This window comes from Gopherus evgoodei, chromosome 3 (genome assembly GCF_007399415.2).
Source record: "Gopherus evgoodei ecotype Sinaloan lineage chromosome 3, rGopEvg1_v1.p, whole genome shotgun sequence".
NCBI lineage: Eukaryota > Metazoa > Chordata > Testudines > Testudinidae > Gopherus > Gopherus evgoodei.
The window spans coordinates 189,567,899-189,592,000 of NC_044324.1; the positions used below are offsets into that span (position 1 = coordinate 189,567,899).

At 43.1% G+C, this 24,102-nt stretch overlaps 2 protein-coding genes across 5 annotated transcripts in view; one reads left to right on the plus strand and one right to left on the minus strand.

Annotated features, from left to right (window-relative positions):
* The window catches only part of RHOQ (ras homolog family member Q), a 36,099-nt gene extending 15,119 nt beyond the window's left edge, over window positions 1-20,980 (plus strand). Inside the window, exons 3-6 of one of the 2 annotated variants that reach the window (XM_030557696.1) lie at window positions 11,376-11,540; window positions 15,813-15,908; window positions 16,581-16,913; window positions 18,261-20,980. In XM_030557696.1, the coding sequence (XP_030413556.1) occupies window positions 11,376-11,540; window positions 15,813-15,908; window positions 16,581-16,736 (417 nt within the window). In that variant the 3' untranslated portion in view covers window positions 16,737-16,913; window positions 18,261-20,980. The remainder of the gene's footprint in view (window positions 1-11,375; window positions 11,541-15,812; window positions 15,909-16,580; window positions 16,914-18,260) is intronic. The other variant, XM_030557698.1, reaches the window with a different exon arrangement.
* The window catches only part of PIGF (phosphatidylinositol glycan anchor biosynthesis class F), a 59,368-nt gene continuing 51,210 nt past the window's right edge, over window positions 15,945-24,102 (minus strand). The window contains exons 6-7 of one of the 3 annotated variants that reach the window (XM_030557694.1): window positions 17,130-17,261; window positions 15,945-16,355 (exon numbers count right to left, since the gene is read on the minus strand). In XM_030557694.1, coding sequence (XP_030413554.1) covers window positions 17,148-17,261 — 114 coding nt within the window. In that variant the 3' untranslated portion in view covers window positions 15,945-16,355; window positions 17,130-17,147. Of the gene's footprint in view, window positions 16,356-16,926; window positions 17,262-24,102 lie in introns of those variants that run through there. The other 2 variants (XM_030557693.1, XM_030557695.1) reach the window with 2 other exon arrangements.

Genomic DNA, 24,102 nt, shown 5'->3' on the forward strand with positions numbered 1-24,102 from the left:
CAAGTAATTTGTGCTTGGTATAGAGCTATCACAGACTACTTCCCCCTCCCCTCCAGAGCAAGTGGGGAAATGAGAAACCAGATTGTGGCTGGCTGAAACACAGTCTTGTTCAGACTGATCCTTCTTCAGAGTTTGTAGCAAAACTGCAATTTAGCCCTTAATTCTGAGTAACTAGGTTTGAAGCCAGTGGAACTATCCTGGATTTACCCTGATGTAACTCATAGTCCAATTTAGCTGTCAGGTGTGCACAACAGACACTAGTACTATTCACTTGCTATTGGTGAACAGATTTAAAAATATCACACCAGTCCTTTTTAAATGGAAATACTCTTATCCAGGAAGAAAACTATTGGTGGTGTAATCTTTCCTTAACTCTTCAAGGATAGCTTTGAAACAAACTCTGAAATGATAAAAGTAAAGCAAAGTGACTCAGACCAAGTGAGGATTTATAGACTGTCGTTTACCATGTACTACTAGGGAAATGAATTATAATTTAAGATTTGTAGCAGGGACTTCTCTTCAGAATCCAGCTCTTGTAAGTGTGTGCACTTCACTGATACCCTTTGAGCAGCAGTAACAGTTACCCTTCACTGGATGAAGGTTGGATTCCTCCAGCAGCTTTGCCTGATATCTATTTTTGGTTTGCCTTCTAAAAACAGATGGTTCTGATTAAGAGCCTCCTCTTATGATTGCTGTTGTAAGCCGTGAAAGCAACAGATGATTACTAACAGATCACAAAACCAGAGCTGTAAAGTTGAAATTTTTCTCCACAGTGATGCAAGTTTTATGCTCTTTGAAATTTTCTATTCCACATTTTACATATTCACATGGTATAAGAAATAGTCAAATTGGACCCTGTATTAATGTTATATGATAGGAGATATCAGATTCCTCCCCTAGACTGCAATACAGTCAGGTCTCGATTTACACTCTGGTTATGTTCTTTTAAAAAACACCATGCAAATAGAAATCATGTAAAAAGATACCACGGGATTTCTATGGGAAATAAAATTTTAGGTTCCAGGCTCACAAGATGACCTCCCTAATTTACACAATACAGTACTACAGGTTTTATTAATTTTTTTAATGAAATTTAAACTTACTACAGGTACTAACCTTTACTGATGTCGAGGATTAACTTGATACAGTATCAGCATTATCATATTGTTGAAGTCAGTGAATCCCTACCATGTACAAAAATAAAAGGTTATAATTAATTGACCATGCATAACTGAAACTGTGCAAAAAAACCCGTGTAAATTCAGGCCTGACTGTATAGGGGAAGTATAATGGTGCGCACTCACCTCTCTTGAGGGCCTCCTGTCAGGTGAGTGCAGACATGCTCTCTCTCTGCTCATGGTGCCTCCTGTTGGCAGCTGCCCTCATTGTGTGGATCACCAGTGGCTCAGCCTTCCAGCTGAGTCATACATATTCCAAACACATGAAGGACCCCCTTCTGGGGTAAAAAGGTCAACAGGGCCTTTTCCTGTGCCCTTGGTAATGTTAGCCCTGTCTCTGGGCTCAGTTCTCAGCCCCTTCTGGGCTTGCTGAAAGTCCATGTTTGCCTTGGTCTAGTACACTGCCCCTGGGGCTCCCTCTCTGGAGACTCTTTAAGTCCTGCCCTTCACTTGGACCTCATCCCCTTCTTGGGGCTTAGGCCACTCTCCCAGTGGCTAGTGGGGGGGAATCTAGCTCCACCCACTACTTGGGGTCCTAACCTAGGGCCCCTACAAATAGCAGCCACATGCTGCTTTCTTTAATAATTACTGCTGCTATTCCCTTTCTCCTTGCCCTTACCTCAGGGCTGAAGTTCTTCCTGCTCAGGCCCAGCAGCTCCTTTTAACTGAGCCTACTGTGCTCTGATTGGCTGCTTCCCTGTGACCTGTCTAGGCAGGCCTGGAGGACCCACCTTTACAGCTCCTTTTCTGGGATGTGGTATGGTAGGACTGTAAGACCTCCAGCAGGGGTACTCAAAGGACCTGGTACACCCTGTCACAGGAAGATATTAGCTTTTTATTTTCAGTGCCAAAAGAGATGCAGTAGATTGGATTAAGCCATAATAGCTATTAGGCCTGTCCCTGGAGCCCCAGTTCCTGGAGTCATGTGATTACATCAGGATGTCAGCTTTCATTTAAAGTAAAGTTTCTAGCCCTCACCGTTGTGAAGAAAAGCTTGAAAAAGTGACCTAAATATAACCAGCTCAGTGACATCTGAGTCTGCAGGCAGCCTGAGACAATACCTCTGAGAGATGTGAACTACTCCATGCATCTCAGTGGAGGGGTTAAGTGCAAGACTCTGCTAAAGCAGAGCAATCTGCATGGGACAGGAGCAGATGAATGCAGCAGGCCAGACTCCCTGCTAAGCAGATAGACTCTGGTTGTTGAGGAAAAGTACTGGGGGATGGGGCTTCCGGGGACTGCTGCTAACACCTCTTCTGGTCACAAAGGGAGGAGGACCTCTGATGGCACGCCTGAGGAGAAGTGGGCATTGTTCCCTTGCCTCTTTGGAAGGAGAGTGGGGCCCATTGCCACGACCACTCCAAGTTGAGGGCTGGGGCCATGGCACAGGGGGAGCCATAGGGACCCAGTGTCTTGGTATGCCTCAGGCCCCAGATTCTCAGTCCAGCCATGTAGCAAGTACTAGGAAACACAATTTACTGCAGTCTTAGAGGGCTGTCCAGAGGTTTTAATTTGTTTAATAAAAAAACTTCCATTAAGTATAATCTGATGTTAAATAAAATGTGTACTTTTATTGCTCCTTTCTTCAAAGCACCTCCGAGCATTTCACAAACCCTGATGCATTAAGCCTTAAAACTGTCCCTGACACATCCTAATTTTACAGGTGGACAAATTAAGATACAGAGTGGATAGTGACTTACTCCAAGTTGCACAGCGAGTTGGTGACAGAGGTGGAACAGAACTTACATCTCCTGACTCTGTCCTCTCGTTTTAACCCACAGAGCACCCATCCCCTCTCACATCTGTCGAGTCAGGCAAAATATCAATTTAAAATCAACTTTACACAGTGTTAACAGAACTCCCCTGAAATCAAGCAGTACAGTCTATGATTAGTCTGAGCTGACATTTGGAATATACTACTCTGCTGCAGAACTGCAAGCCAATCCCTCACATTAAAAGCTTTTGGACAATAAAGGAAGGGCAAGCTGTAGATTGGAGAAATAATCAAGTTTTGGATGAGTTAAAACAAATCCATCCAAAATGTGAATGCAGTGACACTCTGCTTCAATGCTCCACCACAGGGGGGAACACAATGTCAAATGTGCAGGTAGAGTAATTGCCAGCTACCATAAAGAAAAGAGACCAGATGAAAAGAAGAGCTGCCCCATAGAGCAGCAGAGAAAATGAACTACTTCAAGTAATGGTCCCTATTGTATTCCACTGTGGGCTTACACGTGCACCTGGAGTCAGAGAATTTGAAAACCATATCCACTGTTGTGAGCCAGGGCACATGCGCAGCTCATGCCTCTGATTGAAGTGATAAAGGGTGGGGTGGACCGACAACATCTTCAGTTCCTTCTCACCCCCGCATGGGGGGGTCAGAATCTTTAGCATCTTCAGGTCTGATGTCATTCTGCAAAACCATATTAATCCAGTTGCAAATAGTTCATAATTTTAATAGAATATGTCCCTGCTAGATTGAGGAGTTTATATGGACAACTGCATGGCACATGCTCCAGAGGAACCTTAGGTTACTGCTCCCAGGGCAACGCTCTCCTTTCCTGGCCAGATTAGTTCAACTTCCTCCACTGCCGCTACTACCACAAGTGCTATGCAAAATATGGCAGGACAGGGCAACAGTTATCCTGATCTCCCCTTTGTGGCCCAGACAGGTCTAGTTCCCCAGCCTCCTGTGGATGTCACCTTGGCAGCTGATTACCCTCCCAATATTTCCTGAGCTCTTGGTCCAATGCAATTGCAGGATCAAACACCCCAAATCCATGACTGCTCTACCTCAGGGTGTGGTATTTGGATGGGCAGCATCCCTAGAACATGCATTCTCCTCAGCTGTATTAGACAGCCTCTCTAATAGCAGAAAGGACTTGACTAGAAAATGTTACCTAGTTAAATGAAAACGCTTCTCATCCTGGGCACAACAAAGAGGAGTTCTACCAGAAACTACAACTATCCTTGAAGACATTGGGTCTATCCCTCTGGCCCTTTGTGAGTCCACTTAGTGACAATAAGGGCATTCAATCCACCTACTCAGGGCTACTCCATTTTCACACACCCACTAACCAATTGATTCTGATAAGAACTTTCCCACCACCTTAAAAAATTGGGCTCCAGTTGGACCTGAATCTTGTTCTTTCGGTAATGACAAGGCCCCACTTTGAGCCTTGTTCCATGTCCTTCCGCTCCATAAAGGTCACCTTTCTTGCAGCCATCACACTAGAACAGGGTGCAATGACAGACCCTTCCATACACTGTGTTCCACAAAGACACAGTTTCTTTACACCTATACTGCAAATTTATCCCTAAAGTGGTTTTGGAATTTCACCTTAACCAATCCATTCACTTACCTGTATTCTTCCCAAAACAGCATGCATTGGCAGAAGAATATAGACTCCACTCCCTCAGTGTTCAATGAGCATTGGCCTTGAGAACAAAACCAATCAAGAAGTCCCTGAGACTATATGTCACTATAGTGAAGAGAGTCACAGGGCACACCATCTCCACTCAGAGAATTTCCAAATGGATATCTGGTTGCATTCCACTCTATCAACTCTCGAACTTCTCTTCCCCTATAGGGGTATGAGCTCTCTCCACTACAGCTCAAGCAACGACCATAGTGTCTCTCAGGACATACCCCTCCTAGATGTCTATAAAGTGGTCACATGGAGCTCCATCCACACGTTTGCAAAGCATTATGCACTGGTATAAGACTCAGCTGCTGAAGCCTCCTTTGGGAGGATGGTTCTCCACTCAACCCTACTCTCCTCATCTTTGCACTCTCCTCCTACTTAGGTACTGTTTGTCAATCGCCCACAGTGGAATACAATAGAGACCATCACTCAAAGAAGTTACTTATCTATAACTGCAGTTTCTTCAAAATATGTGGTCTTTGCCTGATTCTGTTACCTGCCTGCCTCTCTTCTGCTTCGGATAGTCTCTGATTGGCAATGGAGAAGAAATTGCAGAGGTGGTTGGTCTGCCCCACCCTTTATCACCTTGGTCGTAGGCATGAGGCGAGCCAGGGTGCATGTGTGGACCAATGGACACTACTTTCAAATTCTCTGACTCTGGGCACAGTGTGTGCATGCATAATCCCGCAGTGAAATACAGATAGGGACCACGCATCTCAAATAACCTCTAGTTACAGGTGAGTAACCTCCTTTTTCCTGGAATGCATTTAAAAACAACCGTGAGGGTATTTTGAATAAAGAACTACGCATACACAAATCTGTCAGCATCAATAAACATGTCTATAGTTGAGATGCTGAGACAGACTATTAGCAACAGTTCCTTATATCCTCGTCTTTTTATTCCTTTCACTTCCTATTGGCAACCACTTTCTTTGGTTACCAGAGTGACACCCAGCAAGTGATAGCCAGTGTCTTACTGCAATTAACAACATAAAATACTTTGTACTAATCAAATGTCTTCCACTAGAGGCATTGAAAGCACTTTGCAGACATTACACAAATAGGATGCAATGGTATTGGCTTAAGTAAAATAATAATTATTATTATTTTCCTATCCTGTTTCTCCATTTGTATTTGGCTGCTTTGGCAGATGACAAATAGGTTTTTTTTTATTTTTTAAAAAGCTCATAATACAACTCTCTCCACTTTGAATGTTAGGCAATTGTATTGCACCATGTTGGTACTTAGTCACCTACCTCCTCCTCCTATCTTTTGGTTCTTAAAATATTCCAGTCAAATTCTTCAAATGTTTTTAATGCCTGAGTCTACCCACTGCCTCCTCCATATTAGAATGAAAGTTTAATTGAGATAGTGTGAGTGCATGTACTCAAACTGGAATTTAGGTTGACTTCTGACTAGTATAGTTAAATTTTGCCATTGCACTTAATTTTGGAATATAGTTAATTTCTCTCCTGTACACTGACGAATTCAAATAATAAAAGTATACTTTGGCACACTGATTGTTTTTCATGTTTCTCAAATGGTCAGTGTTTAGACTGACAGTATTTCTAGCTGATCCCATGGAATTCAGCCATTATTTAGGCCCGAATGCAGGATTTTTTTTTTCCAGATATCTCACCGTTGCTAACTTGGGTTTAGCTCAGTCGGTGCTAGCCATGTTGGGGATCATAGTGTAGATGGGAACCTGGCTGCTGACAACATTTTAAGCACCATGTCATCTTACCTTGCTTAGAGCTGGTCTAATTGACATGGTGTTGAAACTGGTGGAAGCAGCTGGCCATCTGTTTACATTTGGGCTACCCATGTTGCTAATACTGGTGGAGCTGAACCAGTGTTAGCAAAAGTGGGTTATTTTTGAAGAATTTCCATAGCATAGACAGGGCTCTGAGAGACATGACAACATTATGACTGTTTCAAGTGGAATATGGTGTGTGTATAAATAGACTCAAGTTCCCTGCTGCTGTATGTGGGCAGTACTCCATTGAAGTCAATGGAGCTGATACTATGTACTTTAGCAGGCAATTTGATTGTGATGCATAAAATATCCAAACAAATGGTATTTGTCTTTAGTTTAACACCTTAATTATACAGGATGGATTGAGACACGTAGGCCTCGCTGTTGTAGAAGAAGCAGAGTACAAAGTTATATAAATAGATGCAAAGAGCAGGAAGGAGAAGTTTGTCCACATAGGCACCAAAGGAACAGTAGTAGTGCTCATTTCTAAAACAACTGCTAGCCAGCTTTTTCAGATGGAATGCCAGGTACCAAGATGTATCTAACTGTAAAAGGAATATTGTCTAAGATAAAAAAAAAAGTTAGTCTAAACTTTCATGCACACTGCAAGTTTTCCCATAAAGTGTGCAAATGTAAGACAACTTTGCAACTGGGAAATAATTAGTGTTCGTTGTCTGGAAGTAGATCTCTAGAATTTAGACTGATTGAGAGGCATTTTAAGGTCATTGAACTAATTTAAATTTTTTTTTGAGTGATAGTGTGTATCATGCTAACAGCTAATGAAATATTTTATTACTCTTTGTTTAAGACACATTCTCATGTGTTAATGTTATGTTGAGCCTGAGTAAAGTGACTTCTCGCTGACAGATGGTGATTGATTTGTAATTTTTAAAAAAAAATTTTTTTACAGGTTTTCAGTAGTCCTGAATCTGAGAATGACTGACTAACCTGCTTAGCTCATTTTCTTCTGTACTAGCTTGAAGATCCTACACTCCAGGGACCAGACTAATTTGTAGTTGTGAAGTTTCTTTTTAGGATTTTGATCTCCACCCAGTAAATGTGGTTGCTTCCCTGAATAGGCTCTGGCTGCATACAGTAGTAGAGGTAAAATGTATGCTTATAAGGAGATGGGAGATTGTAAAAAGGGCCATGAACTTCAGTTACATTTCTCCCTCCAAATTTTGTACCTACTAAAGTTACAAGTAAATTACTAGAACGGAAAGAAGTGTATTAGGAAGAATAGTCTCTGTATTTTCATTTTGTTTCATCTCTACATTTGGCAACATTTTGGGCATAGTCAGCTTACATGCATGGAAATAGTGGGAGTTAATTTCTCTTCTGCCCTTATAAACAAACATCAAGAGGGGAGAGAAATATCCCTTATACACCTTTCATGTGTAAGGAGGGGAGGGTGGAAAGTGTATCAGGGCATTCTGTTTAAAGTGGGCTCTATCAGAAACTGAAGGAGGTTTTACATAATTCATGGTAACAGTGCCTTTTTATTCTCTCTTCCTAGTAATTTCAAACATTTGGGGCATAGACTGTGGCCTGAGATCTGCATCTATTTTTGTACACGTGCATGTTTTCTATTGCACATTCATTTATTGCAGTTGTGTACACAGTGGGGGGATTGGCATGCTCACAGAAAGTCCTGACTTGAAAATGCACGTGCGTATATATGCATTTAATGCACACAATCCATCAAAAAACCAAAACAAACAACCTTGACTTAATTCTGTTTCAAGTGATCAGAAAGCATGGCAACTCAATTAATTAATTATTATAATTTATTAGTATTTTATATCAGTAGTGGTACAGCAGGAATGGGCGACTGGTATCCCAGGGCTGCACTGGCCCACCAACCAGGGGCATAGGAGAGGTTCGGGGTGTCGGCTCCAGCCTTGCACCGCTTACCTTGAGCAGCTCTCATTGCCTTGAGCAGCTTCCGTTCCCAGCCAATGGGAGCTTTGGTGGAGGTACCCACAGGGGAGGGCAGTGCACAGAGCCCTCTGCCTCCCCTTCTGCAGGGACGTGGTGCTGGCTGCTTCCAGGAGCGACGCGGGGCCAGAGCACACAGAGAGCCTGCCTTAGTCTCACGGCGCCCCAGGGGTGGCAATCCCGTGGGCCATAATTTGCCCGCCTTGCCTTAGCTGTTCATTTCCAGACTTCTGAGGGAGACAGGGTTGGTAGAACTATTCTGTGGAAATTCACACATTCTCTGGCACCGCACTGACACGCTTTCAGTTGTAACTATTTGCTAATTAAGTTTTTCATTTACAAGTAAATATGTACAATCTGGCAGTTACGGTTGCCAGGGAAAATCTATAGCTGAATTTCCCAGAGTGTAGGTAATGTTGAATTACATCGGGCTCTTTTTATTTAATGAATAAACAGGTCTAATATTTGTGGGATGTAGTTCATATGGGAATTTGTATCAAGAAGCTTGCAGCAGACTGTGGTTAGCCCTGTCTTGGTGCTCATTGTAGGGGAGAGGGGACCAAAATCCTTCCTTGTGCAATGTGGGCATAATGCCAGTCCTCAGTGCAAAGGCTCTGAGGCTAGTAATATACATTAAACCAGGGGTCAGCAACCTACGGCACGCGTGCCAATGGTGGCAGGCAAGCCAATTTTTAATGGCATGCCGAGGTCCCAGCCGCCAGCCAGGGTGAATGGAACAGCAGGCTGGCAGTGGGCTGAGCAGGCCGGCGGCTGAGACTCCGGCTGGCAAGGGGCCAGCAGCCGGAACCGAAACCCAGCTGGAGCCCAGAGCTGGCCGATGCTGGGGCGCAGCGCGTGGCGTACTCCCAGCTGGGGGGCTGCTGGCTGTTGGAACTCTCCTGCAGGCTGGCGCAGGCAGCCGAAGCAGCAGGCAGTCAGGCAAGTGAAAGGGGCCGGCGGGAGGCGCGGTGGAGGTGTCTACGTCCCAGCCTGTCCTGCTGCCCCTCTCTCGCCACTGTGGCTGGACACCAGGGCCCTGCAGGCATGGGCCATCCCTGCAGCCCCTGGGGGAGGGGAGTGGCAGGCCAGAGGGTCTCCTGTAGGGCCAGCTCCAGCGTTTTTGCCGCTCAGAGCAGGAAAATTTAAAAAAAAAAAAAGCCATGATTGCAATCGCGATCTGTGGCAGCTCTACCACCGCTGCTTCAGTCTTCGGCAGCTGGTCCTTCCCTCAGTGAGGGACCCGCCGCCAAAGACCCGGACGTGCCCCTCATCCATTGGCCGTTCCCCTGGTCTTCTGCCGCAGCGTCCCATTTGCCTGCAGATGCAGTGCCCCCACACAGTTGGCCACAGCTCCCTTGGCAGAAACAGGAACAGCATGAGGCAGGGACCCATCCACCATCCAGATAACCCAGCCGCAACCAGGACTGTCCCAGGCCAGCCCCAAGTCCCCATACCCCCGGGACTTCCCCCTATACCCCCCAACCTCCTGCCCTGAACCCCTCACGCCACCCAACCCTGACTCCTACACTCCCCATGCTCCCAGCCCTGACTCCTGCACCATCCACATCCCTACCCTCTGCCCTGATCCCCCCGCACCCCAACCCCTTGCTCTGAGTGCTCCCTCACACACATCCCAGCCCCTAAGCTCCTCCCCCCAGAGGGAGGTTGTAATAGGACAGTCCCTGTAAGAAATTTAAGTTACTTCTACCCCTGCCGGAACCCCAGACCAGCAGTGGACTGAGCAGGGCCAGTGGCAGGCTGAGAGGCTCAGCCCGCTGCCAGTCTGGGGCTCCGGCCACCAGCCCCCCTGCCAGCCAATATCCAGACTTCCAGCCCACTCAGCCCACTGCTGGCCTCGGGTACTGGCAGCCAGCTGGGGGCTCTGCTCCTGACCTCAGCCACTCCTGCTGTGGCACACATTGGAAAACTCAGCAAGGAAAAGGATCACACTAAACTGATAAGATTGGCATTTTATTTTAAATGAAGCTTCTTAAATATTTTAAAAACCTTATTTACTTTAAATACAACAATTGTTTATTTATATAACATAGACTTATAGAGAGAGACCTTCTAAAAACATTAAAATGTATTGCCAGTACGCGAAACCTTAAATTAGAGTGAATAAATGAAGACTCGGCACACCACTTCTGAAAGGTTGCCGACCCTGCATTAAACTCTCTCAAATAGGAATGGCACCAGCATAGCCTGCTCTTTTCAGTGCCATCCAGCAGAAAAAGTCTAGTGTGCCTGTGCACCTTCCCAATTTGGCCAAGTTGCTTTGATGCTGTGGCTCTAAAAAACTAACACCTGAGTGATTTGTCCATCCACATTGAGAATTCCTCCAAAGGAACATCAGTGTCTTTTGGGTGGTCTTTTCCTTTAGAAAATGTCAGTACTCTTTAATGCCAAATCATCCATGGTGTTTACTGAGTGCACTGGGCTAAAGGAGAGTGTGGATAAAGGAGCTCTGATCCCACTCTGTCCCCCAGGACAGGATCATCAGTAATAGGACACAATTTCCTGCTGCCACTTTAAAATGCTAGGAGAGGGCTCAGGTACCATTCACACCTGAGATCCAAGAGAGAGTGGTTTCTTGGTTAGGTGGATAGTCAGAAGCAGCACTATGGATTTCTCTGATTTGCCTCACCCACTTTGCTTTGTACAGGCAGAATGGTTGTGGAATCAGGACATGTCTGCTTATTTCCCCTCAGCATGCCAGGGTAAAAGCTAGCTCGTAGGTTGCGGATATGCAAAGAATGTTTAAAATGAGGCTTTAAAGAAGTTTTTAGCTTTCCATAAATACCATATTGCATAGATAACAGTGTAACTACTGGTAGCAACATTGCCAGGGTTTTCACGGGCATTCATATATACGTTTACGTCCTGTGTGTGGATTTTAATCTAACAGCCATGGTAATTGACTGGGGGTACCACTTTAAAACAGCCAAGTAAACTGAGTCTGTTTAAATGAGTTTTCGATTTGAGATATTTGAGCACAGTCCCTGAATGTAACTGTTACAATGAACAAAATATGAGTTTCAGTTCAGGATTGCTGATAACAACATTTTTCTTCCTCAGGAAGACTACGATCGTCTGAGACCTTTATCTTATCCTATGACAGATGTCTTCCTTATCTGCTTCTCAGTGGTAAATCCAGCCTCATTTCAAAATGTGAAGGAGGAGTGGGTACCAGAGTTAAAGGAATATGCACCTAATGTACCCTTTTTATTGGTAGGAACCCAGGTATGTCTGGTTTTATTTTGCTTGTTTTATTAAAATAATCCAGATCATCTAACGTGTGTGCTTTCTTTGGGCGTAAGGCCTCTGCAGCAGGATCCAAATAACTCCCTTTCTCTGACTTCAACTGGAAGAGTTAGACCTAGCCTACACCTAGCTACGTTACTCAGGGCTGTGAAATATTTCACGCCCTGAGCACTGTAGTTAGGACATACGTACATGAGAATGGTCTGACCCAGTTTGACCAATGGTCTTCCTAGCCCAGTATCCTGTCTTTTGACAGTGGCTGGTCTCAGATGCTCCAGAATGAATGAACAGCACAGGGCAGATATTGAGCGATTCATCCCATTGTCCAGTTCCAGCTTCTGGCAGTCAGAAGTTTGGGGATACCCATAGCATCAGGTTGCGTCCCTGATGGTCTTGGCTAATAGCCACTGATGGACCTATCCCTCCATGAACTTATCTATCATATATACTCATTCATAAGCCAGATTTTTTTAGTAAAAAAGGGAAGCATCAGAGACGGGGGTTGGCTTATGAATGGGTATAGAGAAGGAGAGGTGGGACACAGCCCCTCCCCCCAACAGAGGGAGCAAGGAGAGGCAGCAGAGACAGAAGGGAAGAGGCCAGACCACGCTGGTCTCCCCCCAGCCTCCAAAGCAGCTGCAGCTCCGGGGCTGGCAGGCTGCAGCCATGCTGTTCGGCCCCGCCCCCCAGAGAAGGCTGTGGCCGCGCCACCCAGCCCGCTGGAGCACGCTGCAGCTGTGCTGCCCGGCCCGGCCTGTGGTGTGGCCGTGCTGCCTGGTCTGACATGCCAGAATAGGCTGCAGCCGCGCTGCCCAGCCTGCCGGAGCAGCTCCAGCCAAGTCAGAGACATCCTCCCCTGGCCCTCCCCAGATAAGGTGGGAAGGGATGGGATGGGAAGAGTGTGGGGGTCCTGGGCTAGAGATGAGGTCATGTGGGGGTATCATAACCTTAGTCCCAGATTTGGACCTTAGCGTCCAAAATATGGGGGTTAGCATGAAAACCTCCAAGCTTAGCTACCAGCTTGGACCTGGTACTTGCTGCCACCACCCAAAAAATTAGAGTGTTTTGGGGCACTCTGGTCCCCCTGAAAAGCCTTCCCTGGGGACCCCAAGACCCAAATCCCTTGAGTCTCACAACAAAGGGAAATAATCCTTTTTCCCTTCCCCCCTCCAGGTGCTCCTGGAGAGATACACAGACACAAGCTCTGTGAAACTACACAGAGTGACTCCCCCTCTCTGTTCCCAGTCCTGGAAACAAAAAGTACTTTCCTCTTCACCCAGAGGGAATGCAAAATCAGGCTAGCAAATCCAACACACACAGATCTCCCCCCCTGATTTCTTCCTCCCACCAATTCCCTGGTGAGTACAGACTCAATTTTCCTGAAATTTCCCAGTAAAGAAAACTTCAACAGGTCTTAAAAGAAAGCTTTATATAAAAAGAAAGAAAATACATACAAATGGTCTCTCTGTATTAAGGTGACAAAACACAGGGTCGATTGCTTAAAAGAATATTGAATAAACAGCCTTATTCAAAAAGAATACAAATCAAAGCACTCCAGCACTTATATTCATGCAAATACCAAAGAAAAGAAACCATATAACTTACTATCTGATCTCTTTGTCCATACACTTAGAAATAGAAGACTAGAAAGTAGAAACTACTTCTCCAAAGCTCAGAGAAAGCAGGCAGCCAGAAAACAAAGACTCAGACACAAACTTCCCTCCACCCAAAGTTGAAAAAATCCGGTTTCCTGATTGGTCCTCTGGTCAGGTGCTTCAGGTGAAAGAGACATTAACCCTTAGCTATCTGTTTATGACAGGGGGGGTGGGCACAGGGGTTAGTCCCCTGATTCCCAGCTTCTCCCCCCGCAAAAAGAAATTCCCCACCAGTTGCTGTCCCAGCCCATCAGGGTAAGAGGCTGGAGCACCGGGACACTTTGTTTACTTAGCTTTACCTACATGCCTGCGGACGCTCGAGGTAAACAAATGGTCTCGGCCCACCAGTGGCTTATCCTGATGGCCTGGGAGCCAAAGTTTGCTGACCCTTGAATTATAGGGTCGGCTTATGAATGGGTTATAAAATTTTTCCATTTTTACTTATCCATCTGGGAGCGAAGGGGGTGCCGGCTTATAAACGAATCGGCTTATGATTGAGTATATACGGTAATTCTTTTCTGAACCCAGTTATACTTTTGGCCTTCACCACATCCCCTGGTAATGAGTTCCACAGGTTGACTGTGCATTGTGTGAAGTAGTAATTCAGTTAGTAGTTTTGTTAGTTTAAACCTGCTGCCTGTTAATTTTATAGGGTGACTCCTGGTTTTTGTATTATGTGAAGGAATAAATAACACTTTTCTATTCACTTTTTTTTCTCCACACCATTCATGATTTTATAGACCTCTATCGTATCCCCCCTTAGTTGTCTCTTTTCCAAACTGAACAGTCTTAGTATTTAACTTCTCTGCATATGGAAGATGTTCTGTACCCTGAATCAGTTGTGTTGTCCTTCTGTCATTTTTCCAGTTCTAGTACTGTATATCTTTTTTGAGATGGTGACGACCAGAACTGCACCCAGTATTCAAGGTGTGGTTGTAGATTTATATAGTGGCATTATGCTATTTTCTTTCAGTCCTTCCCTCTTATTAGGCAACCTAACCCCCAGTGTAGATGCAGGTAAGTTCAATGGAAAGATTCTTCCACTGACCTAGGTACTGCCTTTCAGAGAGGTGGATTAATTACATCAATGGAAAAACCCCTTCTGTTGATGTAGGAAGAATCTATACTATGCTGCTGTAATGATTGTAGTGTAGACATGATCCTGCTCACATCCAATAGTAGGAAAACAGGGTCTCTTGTGTTCTAAGTACTCTTGTATGAATAACTGATTTTTCAGTTTGTTGGCCATACTGAAAAAATTAAAACTACATTTTGGGTAGACCTAAAATGAATTTTTTTCTAAATTTTTGGAGAACTGAAGAGTCAAAGAAAATTATTGTTTCAAGGTCATGCAAAATGTTTAGTATGACATTTTAAAAATCTTTTAAAAAATAAATCAAGTAAATTTCAAAACAAAATTTGTTTAGACTGTATACACCTGATTTACAAAATGTCAAAACAAAAGGTTTCAAATTTATGAGAATATTTTTAGGTTTTTTTTCCCCCCTCCCAAACTAAATCAATATGGTGAATTCCCCATGAATTTGCAAAATGTTTCCATCAACCTGGATCTGCATTTTTCAGTGAAAAGTTTTTTGGCCAAAAAATGTGTCACAACTCCAGAGTTACCTTCATTCTGTTAAAACAAAATGCATCATGTTTCACAAGCAGTTGAGGTTGTTGAGCAAGGGTCTGGGTTTACAAGCATTACTCTTCCAGGAAACTCACTGAAATCAATAGGATTACTAGTCCCAGAATGCACTGCAGGATTGGGCCCCACATTAGTAGCATAAGCCTGTGCCACAACTACCAGTCCTACCAGTAGCCATTGAAACTAATGGAGAGACTTCTCTTGATTTCAACGGGCACTGGATTTATAGGGAAGCAGGGTGTAGGCAGTCTGGCGTAGCAGTCATGGCTGGGCTGGTGTCCACCTGTCAAGGATGGCCATGAGGCAGTAGTTAGAGAGCAAGGATCGGAGTAGTCACTAGACCTGGTATCAACAGGCAAGAGTCAGGCTCAGAGTCAGGCTGGGGTTGGAGGCCAGAGATCAGAAAACAAAGTGAGGTCTGGAGTCACAGCATGCCAGAAGTCTGCATGATTGCCTAGACAACTTCCTGGGGCACCCTCCAGGGTTAAATATTGAGCAGGAGCCAATCAGAAGGCCACAGGGTGCTGTCGTTCTGGACCCTGTGAGCAGTACTTCCTGAGGTGCCTAATCTCCATTGTGCTCCTTGGATGTGGCACTGCATGGCCTCTCAGTAGCAACATGGGACTGTCAGATGACCTACGGTCCACGGTCCCAGGTTCTAGTCCCATGGATTGTGGTCTAAGCAGAAGCAGCTCAAATTTCCCCAATGTGTATTGGATTAATCCTGCCCTCCTGTGTTCACTGCTGATTCTGGAGTGTCACACTGAAGTTAAGGAAAAAGAGCTGAGAATAAATAACCTACCTACCCTTCCTTTGGATACTTGGGTATTGGGGACCTGATCTACATCTTCATGTGGTTTTTGGATCAGGCCTGAGAACATATGGCTCAATGATTTCTATTTGACGTGTGTAATCATGCAATATTATTACCATCTTTCCTACTAGATTGATCTTCGTGATGATCCAAAAACTTTAGCAAGATTGAATGATCTGAAGGAGAAGCCTGTATCTATGGAGCAGGGACAGAAGTTAGCAAAAGAGGTAAATCAGAAACTTGGGGGGAAATAAACCTGCTCCTACCCAACTTATTTGTGATTGCATTTTTTCTCCTTATGTGTGATTTTCATACTTACTTTACCAGTCTAGATAACCAGCTTTTTATAAAACTGCTGCTAAGAAGCAGACTCACTTAGATGTCTCCCTTGTAATAACAGTGTAAATATTTTCAGTACAGAAGTCAATAATGATTGAGTCAGATAATTAATTAAAATGAGGGTTGTACCTATAGGCCGTTAATCATTACAAAACACACTTTTTTTTTTTAAATGTCAGGAAGATGCTAGATTTTTATTTATAGCCCATTTTCAGAAACGAATCTACAAGTTGGCAACAATTTTTTTTTCTTCCTGTTCTTTAGCTGAAGCGTTTAGGACTGTATAGTCAACCCAAACCAAGCTGCCTGTAACATGCTTTCTTCAGAAGCAGAACCTAAAGAAATGAATTCCAAAACTATCATCAAAAGACAAAGAGAAGGAATAATTTGCTTTACAGGACATGGAACATATTGGGATGATTTTCTAGGTCAAACAAGACTTTGGGGTATTTATAAAAACAAAAAAACCTCAAGAGCTAATGACTAGATCTGAATATATACCTATGTAGCTATTAAATTCATCCTTTTTTTTTTTTTTTTTTTTTTTTTTTTTTTGACAGATAGGAGCCTGCTGCTATGTGGAGTGTTCAGCTTTAACACAGAAAGGACTGAAGACTGTTTTTGATGAAGCTATAATAGCCATTTTAACTCCAAAGAAACACACAGTGAAAAAAAGAATAGGATCAAGATGCATAAATTGCTGTTTGATCACGTGAGAGACATTTGACAATGGCCAAGCCTGCTGTGAATTTCTATCAAACGTAAATGATACAGTTCATAAGTACACAGAACTTGTGTTAGATCATAGAAGTCTGTAAGCTAAACTTAGGAATCTAACCTCTGAAATCAGTGAAATTCAGAGGAACAAAACCAAGCAAATCAACAAAGCTCTGGTAAGAAGCCACCATCTTTTACAAATACTTTATTTGGACTGGAAGATACAATCTCTCAGGGGTTAAAAAGCATAGAGCTGGCAACAATAGCATATAAATAATGCCCTAAGTGGAGATGCTTGGCCCAGAACCACACTGAAAATATTTCAATGGTCTCTTGCTGTGATCACATAAAACTTTCTCCCCAGTCTGTGTGGGATCTGCACAAAGAAATACCTTCTCTCTCTGCCCCCGTTATCTGCTTTTGTATGTAAGCTGCTTCCGATTCCAGTATATCCACAGAGGTGCAATAATGAGGCCAGCCACGTAGCCAAAGGTAGCTCCGAGGGAACAGGAAATGGGCCAGATCTGAGGGCAGAAAACATACAGTAAAAACAGAGAAACAAGGAAAATATTGTTTGAGCACAAGTTCAGTGTAGTTGAAATACTGAAAGGCGGTACAACCTTTTTCTCTTTAAAGCTTGACGTGCTTTCCTAAAGAATGCGAAAAGTATAACAATCATACATGCATTTATCATGCAACATGCATTTATCATGAACACTAAGTGTCATACAGTTAACTACTATACATTAAAATATAACCAGCCTTCTGCCGGCTTAGTGTAATACTCACAAAAGCGTCTGAGAAATTTAAGTATTTGTGTTACCTGAAGTTTGGGCCAGATTTATTGAAAAAGTATTCTTCAATTTTTCTGCACTCTTTTTGAGACTTCAAAAACAAACAAACAAACCCTGCATATTTTACAACATACACTTGTACCTTTTGCCTTCTTTCTCCCCATGGACCTTCTAAGCTGTTGGATAAGCGTGCAGAAAAGAATGAAGACTACCAAATGAGCCTACATACCAAGATGGGGATAGGGTTTGGTTGACTACACATACCAGCATGGACTTGAAAAGCAGGCAGGGCCATTTCATAGTCCCTTCCTACTGCTAGTCAAAGGGGAAGTATAGATGCTGACTGCACATTTTACACACAGCTCAGCAATCAAAAAGCAGGCCCAGTTAAATGCAGGCCCCACTGGGATTTACTGCTTAGAAATTCATTTCATTTCCTGCTACAAGGACAGAATTGGCTCAATATGGTCAACTCATTCTCACAGTGCCTCAGGTAATGGGGCAAGCACTAGAGTGGATCTTTTTTTTTCCATATTTGAACCTGGGGGGAGAGGGAGAAATCAAAAAAGTATTTAAATTAAAGCCCTAATCTAGCCTAGGATGTGGTGATTAGAGCGTTTAATTACCATCCAATAACATCCCATCAAATGAAGAGCCTCACTACGTTGGTGGCAAAAGATAAATTTTAATTCCTATTGCTTTTATAATGATTCCTCCATCTTTTGCCAGGACAACCCTTACTATGTCTGTGGAACAATTTTCTCCATTTTGAGGCAAGTATACAATGTACTGTTCTTCTCCTGTCTTCAAGGTGGAGGAGAAAACTGGGCATCTAAAACTATCACTTTCTAGCTTTTTGCTCCAGGTCTTGGCTTGTGCTTCATGAGCAGCAAAGAGTTTGCTTGCTCTTTATGGTACTCCTCTTCCTTCTGAAGTCAGCTTTTTCCTGGTTCTGATTCTGTCCATTATATCCTTCTGGTTTGGGGAAGTGTATTTCCCTCCTATCCTCTGATCCTGGGAAGTTTAACTCGAATAAGAACTTTGGTCCTCTGCTGTTTCACCTTGCTTATTGTGTGCAGTTTTGTAAGCATTATTTGGAGGTCTTTAGGAGTGTAGCAAAGATGACTATCTATAAATGAGATGCCTTATGTACTCTTTATTGACCTTGATTCACTTTCCATTTATGGCCCATTTCTATTTGGTAATTTTGTTCAACAGTGTCATAACTGCTGCTTTATCTTTAAACCAAAGATTTGCTCATTTTCATTCATTAAGAACGGCATTGCATCTCTTTTGTATAAAGTCTTGATGTCTTCACATAATAAGGTATTACTACATTTAAAAATAGTGTAGTGTGTTTTGTGGCCTTGGGTAAGATCATGCTTCAATTGGATCTTTGCATTTCCATTATCAGGTTGAAATCAACTTCAATAAGTTTCAGAATTTTACAGGTTTACAAAGCAAAAATCTTTGCAATGATATAACAAACGTGTTACCTTCTGTATGAAAGTGCCTCTTGCAGTATCACTAGTGGTAAGAAGAAACGATTTGTATTTCAGCAAAGTCAAATACCTTACAATGGCTTGATTAACTTGGCTGTTTTCTGTGTGTCCAGTTCACTAAGTGATCAGTGACCCTTTATTAAATCTTACCTATGTTAGGTGAATTCAGGTATGCAGGTCCTCCTCTGCTTTTCACAAGTACATGTTGTTCCTGGTGGCTTTTGGAATCTTTCATCTTTCCCCTTGTGAATCAATATCCCTCACAATCTACAGCAACTCTTTTTTTGCCCTATCCATGCTCTTACTGGGTCATTCAACTGCTACTATGACTTAAGGAAATTTGGGGGATTGTTATAGCTTCTCCTGGTCCAATTGTAAATTACATCAAACCTGGTGTAAAACTCAACATAAAAAACTCTCTTGCATTCTCAATCACTGTCCAGCACTTCATAACTTTATTTTTTTAAATACTGCCGTCACTTTCTTCATAACTTCAAAGGCATTATTCCTTGCTTCCTTTTGAATCTGTGCTAGTTTACTGCAGAAGTTTATAGACTATGCCATTGACAGACCTCTGCAATCCTCCCTTGGCTTTTAGCAGCGCATACTCACACTCTCTCTCTTTCTCTTCCTAGCAGCTAAGTGGAAGGGAGCAATAAGAGACAAGGAATGCCACACTTCCAGTGGCATGGAAGGGAAGGATGTTGGGCCAGATGCTCAACCTGACTGCAGTCCCTTTGCACTGCTCTGATGGCACAAAGGAGCTGTAAAGCCAGTTTTACGTGGCCTCCTGTGGATTCCCCAAACATAGGGGGAAAATCTGCAGCATGTACAGAGTGAGCCTAGCTATGTTGTGCTCATCTTCCTCACAGCCTTCAGCATAAGGAGTGAAACGGGGGGTTGAGAATATAGTCAGAGCCCTTCTGCACTGTTCTGACCCTTGTCAGCTGGAATTGCCCTTGAAGCTGACTTGCAGCCAAGTGGAATTTACAGGAGCCCAAAGGCTCTTCTAGATTGAAATAGCTGCTGGCTGGCCCCAGGACTGAGAAACTACAGAGATGACAAAGTGGCCTCTGCTCCCATGGACTACTGTGGTAACTGGAGCCACAAAACAATCACAGTGCAACTTCCTCCAATTGTGATGTGTCATGGCGTAAATGACTCTCAAAAACACTCATGACACAATACACACAGCATCTGTAACTTCATTGATTCCATAAGGGCTCTCCTGATCTTCAAGGCCGAGTATTGCTGATCTCAATTATTTCCTGGACCCTCATTCCCATAGGTTCTAATCATTTTCTGCTTTGCCTTTTTTAATCCAATTAATTTTCCTGGTCAGGCTGGATTCTCCCTGGTTTCTGCATTTGCCCTCTGTATTTGAGTTGGCTTCCCTTCACTTCCCCATACCATGTATCAACTATCTCATTAGGGGCATGACAAAATAGAATCTAAGCAGTAAATACGTCTGTGTAGTTAAATAAAAGATTTTGTTCTACTTTTAAAATGTATGCACGTATTAAGCTCATGCAGATTGCAGTCCCCTCTCAAAGCTCATTCTAGGCCTCAGAGAATTGTAGAGGACTGTACACAGTTTAGTTTATACAGGAGTTAGGGGCTGCAGAGATACACCCTCACTGGTTCCCACGCGAAGGGTGGGTCAGGAACACATAAATAGGAAGGTAGGCTATTATCCTCACTTTGGGTCAGAGAGAGGGGAAAGTTTCTGGTTGAGAGACAGTGAAAGCTATGACTTCCTTCAGACAACTATCACAAATTGTCCTGCTTCTGAGATGCCAGAGTAAACATCAACCAGCATCCCCACAAAATCCATGAAAGCAGCTGGTTTCCATACAGTATACATGTGGAAAATGGCCCATTCGAAGGTGTGTGTAATTATGAATCTGAATTGAAAAAACTGCTTGGAAAAAAAAAAATCTAACATCCACTCACCAAAAGCACCATTTTAAGGGAGGGAGCATGGTCCAGTAGTTAGAGCACAAAACAGGCATTCTGGATTCTATTCCTAGCCTAGCCACTGACTTGTTCTGTGACTTTGGGCAAGTAATTTCTCTGTGCCTCTACTTTACCACCTGTAAAAAACAGATAGTACTTGACTTGAGAAATGCAAGATTACTATCTGATAGTAGTAGGTTTTCATCTTAACAATGAGTCTGAGTATATTGTAGACTGGATTGTATGGTACGGTCGCATCGCAGTGCACTGCTTGTGGGTTTGGCCCTGTGGGACTGTTAGCAGCCCACATATGGCTGCTCTGACTTATACTAAGTATCTGGCCCTGCACTCAGAAGCCTCAGGATTTGGGGAGAGCAAAGGCGAACACTGCTCCCCTCATGCACCTGACTTACACTGCATACTCATTGTCTGCAGCTGGGGATTTGGCCTAAGATCACACAAGGGGTAAAAATGTTATGTTGGTTAGTACATTCTCTTATTTGTATTAGGTCTTCCACAAAAACATGCAAGCATTCAGATTCTTTGCCAGGGTCCAGTCCTGTATGGTGCTGGGCACCTGTCAACTCCCACTGTCTTCAGTGAGAGAGGAGGGTGCCCAGAATTGCACAGGGAGGGTTTAGCAGGTTATAGGATTACATCGAAGTAAGTAGCACTGCAAAACCATATACCTGGATAATAAAATTGGAACTCATCATGACTGCATGATTACTTTGCCCTTTAACATGTAACTCCCATCACAAGGAATGGGAGTTGCATATAGGCAATGCTAGCAGCACCACTTATAGTTAAAGTTGCTCAATGTAGTATATATAAAGTGGGCAGCTACCTACTAGGAAAACAGGGATGTATTTTTAAAGATGCAAATAGCAGACACAGTGATCTGCTGTAAGTGGTACTTACAATTTTTAATAAATTAAGCCTATTCTTTAGATATTGTATAAGGGCACTTCTTTGATTCCTGAACTATAACTTTAATTTTTGTGCATACTATTTTACAAGATCCAGTCTAGAGCTGTCAATTAGGAAGCTATGTAAGTAATATGATTACATAGATTTCAGTTAGAAATTGACTGAATAAATGTGCATAGTGATTTTTCCCCCGTTGCACCTAAGATGCCTTACAGGCTTATATGCTGAACTTGTAATGTTATTTCAATATATGCTTTAACTTTTTTTTTTTTTTTTTTTGGTGCGGGCAGGAGGGCTTGCATGCATTTCTTCACTACACCATGTGTCTGGTCACATGCTGTATGTGCAGCACGCGATGAGTGGTGAAGAGAGAACTTTTTATTTGGCAGTTATGGCTATTAAACAGTTGTTTTTAATTCACAGAAGTTTAATGGGCTCTGCAAGTTCTCCATTTCCCATTATTAAAGACTGATGTTAATTAAGAAAATATAACCATTAAAAAACAAATCCACGCCTATTAAAGGAAAATAAGGTCAACACCTCCTATTGCATCTCAAAGTACATGTGGGTCCTGCTTTTCACTTTTTCTATCCAACATCCTTTTAAAACAGTCTTTACACTAGGTAGGAAACACAATAAAGAAACCCTTTGAGCTCAGCAGTATTGAGCTAAGAATTAGAGCAGTAGTACTCAGACTTAAGTGGTTCAGGAGCCAAATTAGTGAACATTATCCAAAAGAGGCACAGTAGTGTGAATTCATTGTTTCATTAACTATTTTTATACACACATATATTTATTCTCAGAGAAAAATGACTGACCAAGCATTATTTTATCAACTACAATTGGCTAACATATTAAAAATCTCCTGATTGGTTAATAACTAAATCACAGTAATATCATGCACTGCAAAGAGCTGAAAGAGACTCATTAAAGAGCCATTTGCGGCTCGCCAGTCTCAGTCTGAGTATCACTGAATTAGAGTATGTCTAGAGTTTGTGGTCCAGTTTTAACGCTACTTAACTGATTGCCTCAACTTGAGTTAACAAACACAGCTTTATTCGAAATGCTCCACAAATGGTTGTTCCAGGGGCCATTAGGCTAGTATTTACAGTCAAGTTAGTTAAAATCAAGCTTGATGGCAATCAATTCACTTGAATAAAAGCAGCATCACAAACTCTAGCTGGACCCAAAAGTCATACTGTATAAACAGGAACCATGAGGGTCTCTTCACTCCTTTCTGGTGTTTCTATGATAGAAGTAACCACAGTAAGGGCAGGTCTACACTACAGGGTTAAGATGACCTAAGTTGTGCAGCCCCAGCTATGTTATTCACATAGATGGAGTCAACATAGCTTAGGTCGACTTACTGCAGTGTCTACACTGCACTGAGTCAATGGGAGACACTCTCCCGTTGACTTGCCTTACTCTTTTCGTTCTGGTGGATGTACTCTAAGTGAAATATCTGTTTCAAGATCATCTATTAGCTGCTAACAGTGATAAAGTCAACTTAGATAAAGACTACACTAGGTAAAACCAGGTATGTACATTAACTCAGGAACAGACCTGATAGTTTAACAGTTTGGTGTTGAAAAATATAATAAAACCAAGACTGTCACATTCAAAATCCAATCTCTGTCAGGATATGTCTATGCTTAGGCCTAGTCTACATGATAAAGTTATGTTGACTCAGCTGTTTTACTCAGGGGTGTGAAAAATCCAAACCCCTGACCGACACAGTTAAGCCAACCTAGCTACTGCCTCTCAGGGAAGGTGGATTACGTACACTGATGGAAGAAACCCTCCCATCAGCATAGGTAACGTCTATGCTGTAGTGTTTCAAGTGTAGACAAGCCATATAAACACTACAGCTGTGCCACTGTAGCGCATCAGTATAGACACTCCACTACAGTGATGGGAAGGGTTCTCCTGTCACTATAGTTAACCCACCTCCCCAAAAAGCAGTAGCTATGTCGACGGAACTGAGCTAGCACTGCCTACAATGGGGGTTAAGTTGACATAGCTATGTCTCTCAGAGAGAGACAGCTGTGCCGGTCTACGTTGTTTTTTTAGGGGGGCAGGGGTGTAAAAACCAGCCCTCAGTGAAGTGTGGGTTGCTGGGACTATTAGTTGTATGGCATTTAGAACATGCCTGTGGTGTTGGGCTGTAGCCACACCACCGTGTG